This window comes from Camelus ferus, chromosome 5 (assembly GCF_009834535.1).
Source record: "Camelus ferus isolate YT-003-E chromosome 5, BCGSAC_Cfer_1.0, whole genome shotgun sequence".
NCBI lineage: Eukaryota > Metazoa > Chordata > Mammalia > Artiodactyla > Camelidae > Camelus > Camelus ferus.
In genome coordinates this window covers 14,586,379-14,600,433 of record NC_045700.1, presented here as the reverse complement: position 1 = coordinate 14,600,433, position 14,055 = coordinate 14,586,379, and the positions used below count along the sequence as shown (strand labels likewise).

The 14,055-nt window shown below is 38.2% G+C and overlaps 1 protein-coding gene across 2 annotated transcripts in view; it reads right to left on the bottom strand.

The window, feature by feature from the left end:
• Positions 1 to 8,192, bottom strand: part of SLC35F5 (solute carrier family 35 member F5) — a 32,808-nt gene extending 24,616 nt beyond the window's left edge. The window contains exons 1-5 of one of the 2 annotated variants that reach the window (XM_032479326.1): positions 7,902 to 8,192; positions 6,956 to 7,046; positions 6,660 to 6,801; positions 2,779 to 2,922; positions 274 to 336 (exon numbers count right to left, since the gene is read on the bottom strand). In XM_032479326.1, coding sequence (XP_032335217.1) covers positions 274 to 336; positions 2,779 to 2,922; positions 6,660 to 6,801; positions 6,956 to 7,046; positions 7,902 to 7,941 — 480 coding nt within the window. In that variant the 5' untranslated portion in view covers positions 7,942 to 8,192. The remainder of the gene's footprint in view (positions 1 to 273; positions 337 to 2,778; positions 2,923 to 6,659; positions 6,802 to 6,955; positions 7,047 to 7,901) is intronic. The other variant, XM_032479325.1, reaches the window with a different exon arrangement.
• Positions 8,193 to 14,055: the final 5,863 nt, after the last annotated feature.

Here is a 14,055-nt window from a genome sequence, read left to right as displayed (position 1 = left end):
AAGTGACAAAGGACAAAGGATTTCCTTTACTATTTTTAATCTTTAACTTATTTCCTCTTCCTTTCTCTCCCCAGAGGTGGCTGAATTGCTTACTTCTAGGCCCCAGGTATCTCTAAGGAAACAAAGTACCAAATTACAACCCTCATGGAGGGCACCGAACATTAAGATATGTCTATATCTTAATATAGCTGTGGTGCTATCAAAGCTATTTCAGTCCTTCCCGCCACAGTCAACTCCGCCCGCACTCTTCCTGAGGAGAAAAGAAATACTTACCAAAGAACTATTCATGGTTGTATCTGTTGTGCAAGCAGCAAAGTAACCTTCAGCATCTGCAAACTACCAATAATGGGACATAAAATCCAATTAAACTCATGTTATAAAGTAGAACTAGTGTGAGTCACAGCTCAAAGGAATAGAACCAGAAATGCGGAGTAGACCTAAAAGGGTATAATCATTAATAATAATGATAATAGTAGCTAATGCCAGTACTCAGCTATCCAAGGTAGGTATTATCATCATCATTTTGTTGATAAAGAAACTGAGGCTGAGAGATTTCATCTAAGTAACCCAGTCAGGATTAAAACCCAATTCAGTTAACTGCAAAACTTATGCCCTTTTCACAGTACTATTATAACATTTCAGATCAGTAGAGAGAGGATGGGTGGGTTAGTGAAAAAGACAAATAACGTCTTAGTATTATCATGATAATAACATTAATATCAAGAGCCCTCTAAATGTTTTCAGAAACTGGACCACACTTTGAGAACCACTGTGCTAGTGCTGTATAAGGCATGCTTTTTTTTTTTTAATAACTACAGCTACCCTACCATTTATCCCTGCTTAAAGTCTGAAAAGGTTAAATAACTTGCTCAAGATCATACAATCAGCAACTGATGAACAAGATTCAAACACCACAGCCCATGCTCTTGAAGAACCCTCATAAATCAGGAAGAAAGAGTCAATGTAGAAAAATAGACTAGATACAAACAACCCATAAGAGAATTCTACTGTACAACAAATATATGAAAGAGTAACCAAAAACATGCAGATTAAACAAAATACCACTGTCCCCTCACCAAACTGGCAAATATCAGGGTTTTGCTCAAAGTTCAATCTCACACACTGCTAACACACAAATTCATGTAGCGTTCCATATTTTCACACATTGTAAACTGACTCTACTTCAATCAAAAGAAAAATGTTCCAGTAATACTAAGTCACATAGAAAGTTGTTTGTGATATACTATTAAGCACAAAAAGTAAGTTATAACATGGAACATAACGGTACAATTTCACTTTTGTAAAAAGTAAAACAAAAATACACATGTAAAAGAATGGCTGTATATATGCCAAAATACTGTCAGTGGTTATTCCTTGAATGGTAGAATTTATTTTCTTTATTTTGTTCCTCTGTATTTTCTAAATTTTCAACAATGCGCATGTATTAATTACACATATAACATATTCCTACATGTAATACTACAATGAATATGTGTTTCTACAATGCATATGTATTAATTTTATATAGTAAAAAATATATACACTCATAATTTTGGTAAATTTTTGTGGACATGAATATACATTTCTAGTCTTTACCTCAAAAAAAAATTACTGAAAAAAATCTAATGAGTACATTTCTCAAGAATTTCTCAAGAATTAGCTAAGATAAGAAATGATATTATTTTACCCCACAAACAGCAGTACCCATAAAAGAAAAGGATTAATAGAGACAGAAATTAAGAGTGGTTACCAGGGACTCGGAAGAAGAAGGGATGGAAGCTATTGTTTAATGGGCACGGAATTTCTGTCTGGGATGATGACAAACTTGTGGAGATGGACAGTGGTGATGGCTCCATGGCAAAGTGCGTGCACTTAATGTCCCTGAACTATACATTAAAAAATGGTTAAAATGGTAATTTTATGCTATATATATTTTACTACAATTAAAAATAGGGGAAAAGAAAAAAATGGTTAAGTGGTAAATTTGATGTTATGTGTATTTTATCACAATTTTAAAAAGAGGGAGAGAGAATAAAAAAAAGAAATAGAAAAGCATTAATATAAGAAACAGAAATTGATACAACATTGTAAACTAATTGTATCTCAATAAAAAATATATATATACAAAATATAAGAAACAGCTTTATATTCGTCATCCTCAAAAATTCAGTTTCTGTTTTTGCAAGGAAGATACATCACTATATAAACTGCCATTTCTTTCAAAACTTATAAATAAGCATGTTATGTCACATTAATGAAAGATTATAATTTGATTAGCCAAACATCTGAAACATGCCCTGAAATATGGCACTTTCATTTAAATATATAAAACATATAAAAACTATTTTGCTTCTACAATCACCTTTATAACTAATTAGGTGATCCAGTCTATAAATAACCAAAGACTATAGAGATTCTTATCCCTCACCTTCCATCATCTTCTCCACGTTAATTGATTTGGGCTAGTTCAGTCATTTTTAACGACTCAGAGGATGTCAAGAGGTAAGGGAAAGAAAGTGGTTATGTACTTTTGATTTCTCACAAGGTATTCTGATGTCAAGTTGATCGAAAGAATAAATTTTAAAGTTTGGACAAAAAGGTTTTTCTTACATTATGCTATTTTCTTACATTAAAAAAAGGTTTTTCTTATATTATGCTATTTTCACTCATTTAACTGAACTTAATTAATATTTGACTGTCCTTCAAGAAACTATTACATCTTCAAACCGTGACAAAATTTACCCCCTCTCCAACACACATTTAAAATTTTAAACTTACAAAAGCAGCATGCTTTCCTCGAAATCCTCTTGTACACTGTTGTCTCCATGGCTTCCAAATAATAAAGCCCAAAAGGTACAGAACAAACATAGATGTTTTTGCAAAGGTGCTGAAGAATGGTTTGTTGTACTGAGTAAAAACATACTGTAGAGGAAAAAGTTACATAAGCTATCAGACTATTTTAAACCTCATTAGTCATTTCCACTAAAGTAAGGCCATTTACATGATTTTTAACTCTAAAAGTTCATTTAGAAGAAAAAGATCAAAGGGATTATAAAAATATTTTGAATTCATTTCTATTGTATTTGCCTTGCATACAAAGGATAGCTCCAAACAAAGCAGGAACAACTTGCAAAAAGTTTTGTTCAACATTCACTGAAAACCTACTATGCAACAGTATTTATACTAGGGGCTAGGGAAAAATATGACAGACTTTCCTGAGAAATAAATATACATTTGAAGAGTATGCAGAATAATGTGTTAATACCATGATGGGGATACAGGGTACCATGGGAGTACCACAGGGAGACAGACCATTTTGAAAGTAACAGAAGTTTCCTAAAAGAAGCTATTCTTGATCTGTGTCTGAAGGGCTGAATAATAGCTCAAACAAAGGAAAGAGCAAAAAGAAAGGCAATGAAACAGAACAGAGTATGAAGAAAATTCCAACAAGTTTAATGTTATTAGGAAGTTATATAAAAACCTGTAATTGTGTTTAAATTGGAAATATCAGAATGAACTCAGAATGTTTTGTTTCCTATAAACAAACAAATAAATCCTAGTTATGTGCACTGAAAAGGCCTAGCAAAAATTATAACCCAGAAGGAATGAGCAGCTCTAGAATCCAGATAGTGATCTGTATACCATTTTGCACTCAAAAAAACACGGGTCCTTGAAGAAATGGTCAAACCCAAGTATGGGGCAGGAAATACACAAGATGAGACTGGGATATCTTGTGCCAGAAAGCAAATAAGATGCTAAAGAATAATGGGGTCATATTGAAAAGACACCAGGGCCTATTTAAAAGGATTCCTACTGGCCAAAGGTAGAACAGTTTAAGCATCCAGAGGGATAATAACTACAGTTGTTTGAATCACATCAAACATACAAAAATCCATAAATGTGCAATGACACTCAAAAAGTGCTCAATGGCTACTTTGGAAGTTGCTAGGCAACATACTCTGAAATTAATAAAGGAAAAAAATCAAGATTTATTCAACCTTTCCTATATGAACCATGTTTCAGGACACCCAAACAGTAGTTGGGAAAAGTTCTCCTTAAAGAATTCCAACTAATAAATGCAGAAGGAATGACCCTTAGAAAAATCACCATTTTACAACCCCTAATGAAATACTCTTATCTGGGCAATAATCATATGGATACTCAACTACTACCTAAAGACTGATGAGGAACTTACAGTGCTCAAATTGGCATCACCCAAAATAAGATGTGCAGCCGTTATGTGCCTCATGCTGTGATGTCAAAGGAAGTACCCAATACCACCAAGGCATTTTTTCCTAAACTGAACCTGAATCAGATCAAGACTCCACATCTACCATTTTAAAGGAAATAAGAGAGAAGAAAGAAACAAGTTAAATGACACCTCAAGAAAGCAATTAGCCTATTTATACAGAATGTGTGCATTATGGACTGAATGTGTCTCCTCAAAATTTATGTTAAGGTGGGGAGGGTATAGCTCAGTGGTAGACTGTATGCTTGGCATGCATGAGACACTGGGTTCAATCCCCAGTACTCCCATTAAATAAACAAATAAATCTAATTACCCACCCCCCAAAAAAAGACCTGAAAAAATTTTTTTTTAGTTCATATTTTAAAATCCTAACCCTCAACATGATGGTATGAGGAAGTGATGCCTGTGGGATGGCATGAAGGTGGAAGGTCACGAGGGTGGATCATGAATAACATTAGTGCCTTATAAAAGAGACCCCAGAGAGCTCTCCTGCCTTGTGAGGACACAGTGAGAAGACTGCCATCTAAGAGCCAGGAAGGGGTTCACACCAGACACATCTGCCGGTGCCTTGATCTTGAACTTTCCAGCCTCCAGAACTGTGAGAAATGTTTGTTGTTACAACCACCCAGTCTATGATAATCTTGGTATAGCAGCCCAGACAGACTAATACAGTATGATATATTCTACAGGAAAAATGATTCAATTTCTCCAACAAATCAATGGCATAATTTTAAAAAAAGGGGGTGGAGGGAATATAGTTAAGGACTAAAAGTCACTTAAAAGTTCTCATAAATATATAGTGTAATCTTTATTTTAGCTCCTAACCTAAAAAGATGTCTTTGACACAACCAGGGAAATTTGAATGTGGACTGAGTATCAAAGGATTTTAAGGAATTAGAATTAATTTTGTGAGATATGTTAATGGCATGGTGATTATATTTTAAAAAATGAAAAGTCCTTTTCAGTTTGAGATGAATATGAAAGAATTTAAGTGAAAAGACAAGTGGCTAGAATTTGCTTTAAAACACTTAAATAATGTTTGGAGAGGGGTTGATAAGATTGGCATAATCTGTTAACTGTTAAAGGGCAAGTGTCGGGTACATGAAGATCCATTATACCATTCTCTCTACTTTGTGTGTGCTCAAAAATTTCCGCAACAAAAAGACCGATTTTTAATTCTCAAATACACAGTGTAGCTCAGAAATTTGATAAGCACATTTGGCTGAGGAATTAGACACATTACATGTACTCTTGGATAACAAAATTATAAAATACCCTCTTACTAACAGATTTCACTTTTTTCAAAAATAGGGAAAAGTTTGTTGTTGTTGTTATTTTTACTTTGCTTAGATATGCACTGTTAAATCATAATTAAGTCAGGTGCTCTTTTGTCCTAAATTTTACTACGTGATAAATAAAAACTAAAATATTTATTTAAAGTTTTAAAGATAGGCTTATTTCCCTGTCAATATTAAAGAGACTTCTTTGTGGTTAAACTACAGAATGTTAATCTAAAAAAAAAAGATTATAGAAGAGTGAAAAATAAATGGCCTATTGTATTCCAGAGCCTAATTCCAAAAAGGCTAAAAATTTATTTATTCATTGGATACAATGTCAATGTCAACTATTTACTTAGCTACCATGTGAGATGACCAGCAGTATCAAACAGCTTCTTTTGACACTTAAGTTCATTTTATAAATGCTAGTTTCCTTTTGTATACTAGCCTTAAGATAGCAACATGTTAAGTTAAAATGCAGTAATTTCTGAAAATAAATTTTTATATGGATCATTAACCAAACAGAATAAAGTTAACTATGCATGTAAAAAGAAAAACTAGCTTGGGAACTCAAAATACAACATTACTATCAAAAGGTCATCAAAAAAGACAAAATAAAATTTAACTAGATATGTGTACTTCACAATAATGTTTGAATCCGTAAACATATAAATGTACATACACCCATGTATGTGTACAATAGTGACCTGTACGTGAAAACTTGGATCACTTTCACTTATCTGTCCAAAAGCATTCTTAATTTCTACATAATGGTGACAAATGATTTTGCATCTTGGTTTCCACTAGAAAATAGTATTTATAGAGAAAGAAGTTAATTTAGAAAAAAGAAAAACAGAAACACCCCCAAATATTAAGAAAATGTGCATATATCTCACTTTCTAAATAACCTCCCTAAAAGATACAAGAAAACTACATGAACCAACAAAAAGAGTAGCCTTTCAGTTTCATTCAACCTGAATTGATACTTTTTCACTAACAAAGAAAACATAAATAATTCAACAATATTCCAAATACGGCTTTAAGTAAGCATGAGATAATAATGACTAGAGATACTATAGCTTAACAATACTATTTCTATAATACAACATCATTCCCAAACGAGAATTACATACCGAAGTAAGTTCTGAGGATGCGACCCATATCACATCAACAAGTAGGAGAATAACCACCCCAAGAGCCATTCGCCTGCGCTGAGTGAAACCACTGCTCTGGGAATTCATTCGGTTCATGATAAATACACACACCATTTGCAGTCTGTTTTTAGAAAACACGGATCACATTAGAGAGGGTTTTTTTTTTTTAATTACTATATGAAAATGAGAAAATTTGCATTACAGAAATATCCGACATTTGTTAAGCTAATGTTCAGTTTGAAAGTCATACCGTAAATAAAAGGTAGGGAATTTACCTTGTTTTACAGGCCTTTCTTATATCTTCAAGGGCACTGCCTGAAAACTTGGCAGAACTGAGTCTAAACGGAGGTGAAGAACTCAGCGCACCTAAAAACCACCACAAAATGATGCTTAGGAAAACAGTAACCACTCAAAATAAGATTCATAAGATCTTTTTCGCTGTTCACCTTCAAAACGAACGCATATGAAAGAACATCAAAATGTGTTAAATATAACTGACACTCTCCTCTAGACTTTCATGTTATCCACTCTACAATTCCAATCATACTCTGACAAGAATACGGTACAGAAAAGGAAAAAGCAATACTAAACAATCGGCACACTTAAGAATAGTTAACTACTGAAAAATAGCTCCACCGAGTTTCATAAATACAGAATTCCATTCGCCTCTCTTGCCTCTCTCCAGAGGAATCCACCCCGGGGACAGGGTCTAGACACGCGCCTGTTTCCTAGTGTCTTTTCTGTCCCTGATCTCCAGTGGAGTTGGGTGATTTGAGGAAGTGATTTGTTGTGAGTCTTGGGGACTCGTTGCCAAACATCTCACGTGGTAAAGAGAAAGGCTCTCCACGCTTCCCCACCCACCTCTGTCACTATGTCTACTTATTTTAGACGGAAACAGTCATTCACGAGGTGGGTGAGGAAACAGCTGTTAAAAGGAATCTTCCTTTTTCGGAGGAGGAAAAAAAAAAAAATTAAGCGAAGGACGCTTCCCGGGTGAAAGAGATTAAAGCCCCGAAGCGGCGGCGCACAAGCAGCTCTCTCAATTGCCAGGTTCAGGACGGGGCTCCCTGTCAGCCTCCCCTCACTCCGCCCCCAGACACTGTTACCGTTTGGGTCAAAGCACGGAGGCTTGCTACCAAGGGCTGGAGGTGGGGCTGTTCGCGGGCCCTCGGTCCCGGCTCTGGCTCCCGGCGACTGCGCGGCCCTGCCCTGCCTACCCACCTGGCCTTCCTGCCCCGCGATGGTGTCGTGGCGGCACCATGAGCGGACCCGGCCCGGATCCGCCGCCGCCCGGGGCCACGGCCGCGGCCTCGGACTCACAGAGCTGTCGCGGCGCCTGCCATTGCGCTGTGCTGGAGGCCCAGCCCCTGAAGCCGTGGTGCCCCTCGGGAAAAGGCTGCGGACGCCGCCCGGGTCCACTCGGCCCGGGAGGGCGGGGAGCGGGAGGGTAAAGAACCGCGCAGGCAGCGATGGCCGCGGAGGCCCGGAGCTGGACCCTGGCCCCGGCCCCGCCCCCGCCCCCGGCCCCGCCCCCGGCCGGCCAGCCAGCCCGCCTGCCCCGCGGCCCCGCCCCCGGCCCGACACGGCGGCGCGCGGGTTACGTCACGACGACGCGACGGCGACCGCGGGAGGGCTCCTCTCTAGGGTGGCTCGGCGGAGCTGTGCGCGGCCTTTGCTAGACGCTGGGCTGGGACCCAGGAGACACGGCTGCGGTGGCGGAAAGGAAGTGGAGATAGGAAGAAGGGAAGCAGGGCGCGGTGCAAGGAGAAGAGGGACGCGGGCGTGGGTGGCTGGGGCGGAGCGAAGGACGAGGGAGGTGGCGGAGCCTCCAGATGGCCCCGCACTAGAACAAGATCTAGCAACTCCGTTTCTTACCGCGTTCGGCCAGGAAAGTCGATATTCCTTTCTGGAGAAGAGGCTCTAAAAGCAAAGTGGCCTGGGCGAACTTATGCCTTCTGGAAACTTTTGTATATAAACTAGATCCCAGCTCTTGGAATTAGCTTTGCCCCTAGGGCAAGCTACTTAGCCGCCCTCAGTTTCCTTATCTGAAAAGTGGACATAATGATAGTATCTGCCTCATCTGTTTTTTGTATATATGCCAGGATTAGATGAGTATACAAGTGTGAAGGGTTTAGTTTATTCGTGGCATGTAGAACTCCACAAATGTGAATAATTATTAAACTGTACAGGTTTTTTCTTAATCATGTTTTGAATATCCCATAAGAAAAAAAGTCTTGGCCAGGGTCCTGATATGTATTTAGAAAACGAAAACAAGACTAAAAGGTTCTGTAACTTATCTGGAGACTTCTACCACCAGCGCATTTGTAACATCTTTATGGGATGGCGCGAAGAAATTAAATTTAAAAAATTCTGTAGTCACAATGTAGTTCATTTCTTACTTTGTAAAGCATCTCTTGTTTTCCTGAAATTGAATATGTTGAATTTTTTTCAAATGACTGGTAAAACAGTACCAATGGACATTTTTGGTATTCATCTAGTCAATTTCTAATAAACTATTAGCATCAAGCTCCTCTAATAAATTTTTCAGAACCTATCATACAGAATAGACAAGTCTTAGCCATTTGCTTAAAATTACTACTTGGGGAAATTTGGTAGCAGACATTAATCAGATTATCCCAGTACCTGCTTTATTATTTTCTTTCATTCATTAACTCTCTTGAGGGTGTCAGACTGATAATAAGCTTAAGGATTTTTATGCTATATTTATGACACATAGACCAAAAAAAAAAAATAATAGAATTATGAATACCTCCCAGGATCTGAGTCAGGAAATTTAGGTTCTAATACTTAATCTGACCACAATTTGCTGTGTAATCTTGAGGATTCTTTCTACAGTGCCTCAATTCTCAATCTATAAATATGCTGATACCCTTATCTGTTTCTTAATTAAATAATGCAAATGTCATTATTTTGTAAAGGTATGTTAATATGTTACCATTATTACCACTTTTTTCCAGAGCATCTGCTAAAGGACAGTGCCTCTAACTCTAGGTTAATCTTCCATTAACATTTTTTCCCAGCACACTCTAAGGGAAATTCCTCTGGACTACTCTGAGTCAACAGACCCTGTTGTGGTTTCTGTGCTGTGGCTCTATCCTGACCTCAGACATTTCTCTAGTCTCCATATATCTTTTTTTTTATTCATAAGTTTTTTTAATTGAAGTATAGTCAGTTTACAATGTTGTGTCAATGTTTGGTGTGCAGCATAATAATTCAGTCATACATATGCATACATTTATTTGTTTTCATATTTTTCATTATGGGTTACTACAAGATACTGAATATAGTTCCTGTGCTATACAGTAGAAACTTGTTTGTCTATTTTATATATAGTAGTTAGTATCTGCAAATCTCAAACTCCCAACTTGTCCCTTCCCCACTTCCTCCACCCCACTGCACACACACACCTCCGCAACCATAAGTTTGTTTTCTATGTCTATGAGTCTGTTTCTGTTTTGTAAATAAGTCTAGTCTCCATATATCTTGCCCAAGGCCAAGTCTTTAGTAACTTCAAAGTCTTAGAAAACGGTTTTCTGATATAACTTTAACTCTTACTCTAAGTGATTAACTCTTAACAACCTGTATCTTTACCTTCCCCTCCCTACCAAATCCCAACTGTCTACATTTTCAAAAATTCCGTAAGAGTAAGGACTTTTGCCTATATTGTCCTCCTTTGTAGCCTCAGAACCTAGAATAGTGCCTAATAAGAGCTGGCAGTCAGTGTTTGTTGAATGAACTTAAACATCCTGCTATCTCTTGACCTTTTTAAGCCTATTTTTTCTCATATCTTCATTTCTGTTGGTACCAGTGTTACCATGGTGTCACAGACTTTAAAGATTGATCTTTCATTTTCAGTCGTTTCTTTTTTACTCTTCATAGTCCTTTTGAAATCTCGAAATAGTAGACCCTTAAGATTCATCAGTTATTAAGTCCAACACCTTCAAAAAAAATCTCCCAAAATACAGAGACTACAATTTCCTCAGTAAGTACATATGTCACAATACGAATATAAAAGCAAGGTTGTATGTGTACAGGGCAGTCACTAGTTAACTAACTCTCCTGTACACCAGTGTCAAAGATTACATTTCAAATTGAAGCCTTAGTAAAATTACAAACGACTGCGTCATGAGTCTTTGGAGCCTCTAGTTAATGGTTGAAACCACGTATAGTAATTCTGTGAATTCCAAGTGTGGAAATAACACTCAAATGAGAATAAGCAAAAGATACTTACTTTGACCTTGCTATAACAAGGCAGTCAGCCCCCAGCACTTGCATTTGGCAGAAGCACAAAGACAGACAGGGAAGGGTAAAGCTTTATAGTAGAAAGCAGAAAAGTCTTCAGGTATGCCCTAGTTATTGGCGTGGGGATGCTGGAGGAAGGCTAAACAGAAGCAATGCAACCTATGTGGTTGGTGAGAGGCACAGATCTGCCTTTCTCTGGTTGGTCCTAAGTTGGAAACAGGGCAAAAACTCAGGAAGCTGGCAGTTATTGATCAAGTCCTGACCAACAGTCTACTCTTGTAGCTTGTACGTTATCATCATATTCTCTGTAGTACCTACAAAAATGCTGGACAGATAGCTCAGTAAATATTTGATTTGATTTGCATCAGTATAACACCTGGTTTACTGGATTGAGATTCACATTTTTTATTATGGTACATAAAAGACTGAATTTGAATTACTGCATTTTACAGTGTAAATCATATGCTATAATGGAAGTCATCACCTTGAGTAGTTCTGAGATACCTAAGGTTCTAAGGGCTTACTGCATACAATCAAGTCCTATATTTTAAAGGGTTTACAGGCAGGTTGGAGGAGCAAAATATCAACAGAGATCTGAAAAAAAGTTCCAAGCATCCATAGAATAGGCATTCCAAGACAGTGTTTGACTGATGACCACTCACTGCCATGCTCCTGAGGGCATGGACCAGAGTTTTGCAGGCATGGTCTTTTCAGGTAAGTGTAAAGAAGGCTTTAGAAAACAGGTGGATCTGAGCTTCATTTTAATGATGGGTAGGATTTTGATGGGAGTAGGGTAGAGAAAAGTTTTTTTTTTCTAAGAGAGTAAATGAATATGAGTGTAGGGCAGGAAAAATTCGTTTTTCCTTTTACCCTCCTTGGTTCTCTGGCTGGGGCCCTGTAAAATTAGACTGACAAAAGAAAAGATAGATTAACAAGGGAAAAACAATTTTTAACACAGGGCAAATGAAGAGTAACTCAAATGGGTGGTTAGAACTTGGGCTAATATATAGCATCTTAACAAAACAACAAAAATTTATAGAGATGTGACAAAGGATAAGAGTTTCAGACTTTCAAGTGAAGCAAACTGTGGGAAGGTGTGTGTGGGAGCAGCTAATGGGACAAGGTTGGTTGTGCAGGTCCGTCTTGGCTTTCTGTCTTCTTCATGGCCATAAGACTTGCCAAGGAGACGGGGATTTATGGCAGTCCTTATTTTTCAGAAGTTTTTGCTTTTAGTCAGAAAGGCTTCTTTCTGCATGTATTGATTCTCATTTGCCTCCAGCCCAAAATAATCCTTATGCCGAAGTGATGTAATCTGGGGTGGCACATTCTGGTCCCCTACATGAGCAAGAGGGAAAAAAATGTGTCCAGAGGCCACTTATAAAACATTTGGCAGAACACGGCATACATGGAGAGAAGTAATGGAAATTAAGACAGATCAAGTGAGTTCTGGGGAGGGTGCAGCATGTTGTGGAAACTAGTCCAAGGAGTTTGGACTTCTGATTTGTATGTGAGGAGAACCTAAGAGCTTTTCAGTAAGAGAGAAACACTTTTAGTAAGTCAGAAATTATTGAGCATCTACTTGATGTCTACCAGTGTGGTAGGATTATTGGGGTACTATGTAAGACATGGGACCTGCCCTCAAGGAAATCATGTTATAGACAAGTGATTCTCTAACTAAGGCAGATATTTGCTAAACTAGGAAATATTGAATCTAAATGTACTTGTTTAGTATCCTTTTAGGACTCTGTATCATGCCAGATGCCAAATTGATGCTCATTTAAAAAATGGTCTCCACCAGAAATTGACACAACATTGTAAACTGACTATACCTAAAAAAAAAAAAAAAAAAAAAAAGACTGAAGGAGGGAGAAGGATCAACCTGAAACAGGTCTCTTTGAAACAGTAATACTTAAGATGAGCCTGGAAAGATGAGTAATAGCTGGTGAGGAGAAGAGAAGTGGAGGGCATTACAGAGAAGGAGCAGATGGGACAAAGGACCTGAGATAGGAGGCCATTTCACTGATCAAAGAACTGGAAGAAGTCTGCTCGGGGCTGAGTGACTTGCCTAAAGTCACTGGGATGGGCACCAGAGTGGGAGTCACACCTAGGCTGCCTGGCTGTAATATCCATGCTCTTCCCTTCACTGTGCCTCCAAGTGAATGAGACCCCCAGGGCAGGGGGCCGGGGGGTAAAAGGACCAGAATCCTAAACCTCTGGGCACTCATAAAAGTTTACCAGTTTGGGATTTGCAGATACAACTGTATATAAAATAGATAAACAACAAGATCCCACTATACAGCACAGGGAACTATATTCAATAGCTTGTAATAACCTATAATGAAAAAGAGTATATTTATTTCTATTTCTATATATCTATTATTTATAACCTATTTTAATATAGAGTAAATATATTCAATTTCTATATAATTATTATATATTTATGTATATGTATAACTGAATCACTATTCTGTACGCCAGAAACACAACATTGTAAATCATGTATGGTCTCACTTGAGTATTGCTTCCTTTTATATCTTACTGGTGAAGGCATAATTGGTAAGGAGCTAGAGGAGACAATAGAAGCCCCATCTAATTCATGCTGAGGAATTTACAGTGGCACTGTACATGCCCACCCAGTGTTTTCAACCAGCTGAGTGGTCTAGGCCAGCAGGTTGAGCATTGACAGCCACATCCATTCCCCAACATGATCTTGACCTCCTCAGCTGCTCACTTGTTCTCATCTCCCATCTTTGTCTCGTGCTCTGCTCCTGATACTCTATACCTGGTACCACTCACCCGCTACAACCTTGGCTCTACCAACACCTGCACTCCCATCTACCGTGAGGCAGGCAGTGAACAACCCAGACTGAGCCTCACAGTTCCTGGAACACTTCCTCAGCCCATGCAGCTCATGAACAGCCCCGGTTGCCTCAACTCCTAAATGAGAAAATTTGAAAAAAGCAAACTGAGGCTATGATCTGTCTAACAGGTTGTTAGATGTGACTCTTTGTATTGTCTCCTGCTTTAAGCAGGGGCCCCAAAACACAGACTAAACAATAAGTAGCAAGGACAGTCCTGTTCTAAGGTGAGGTATTAGACTGTAAAGGGGGTG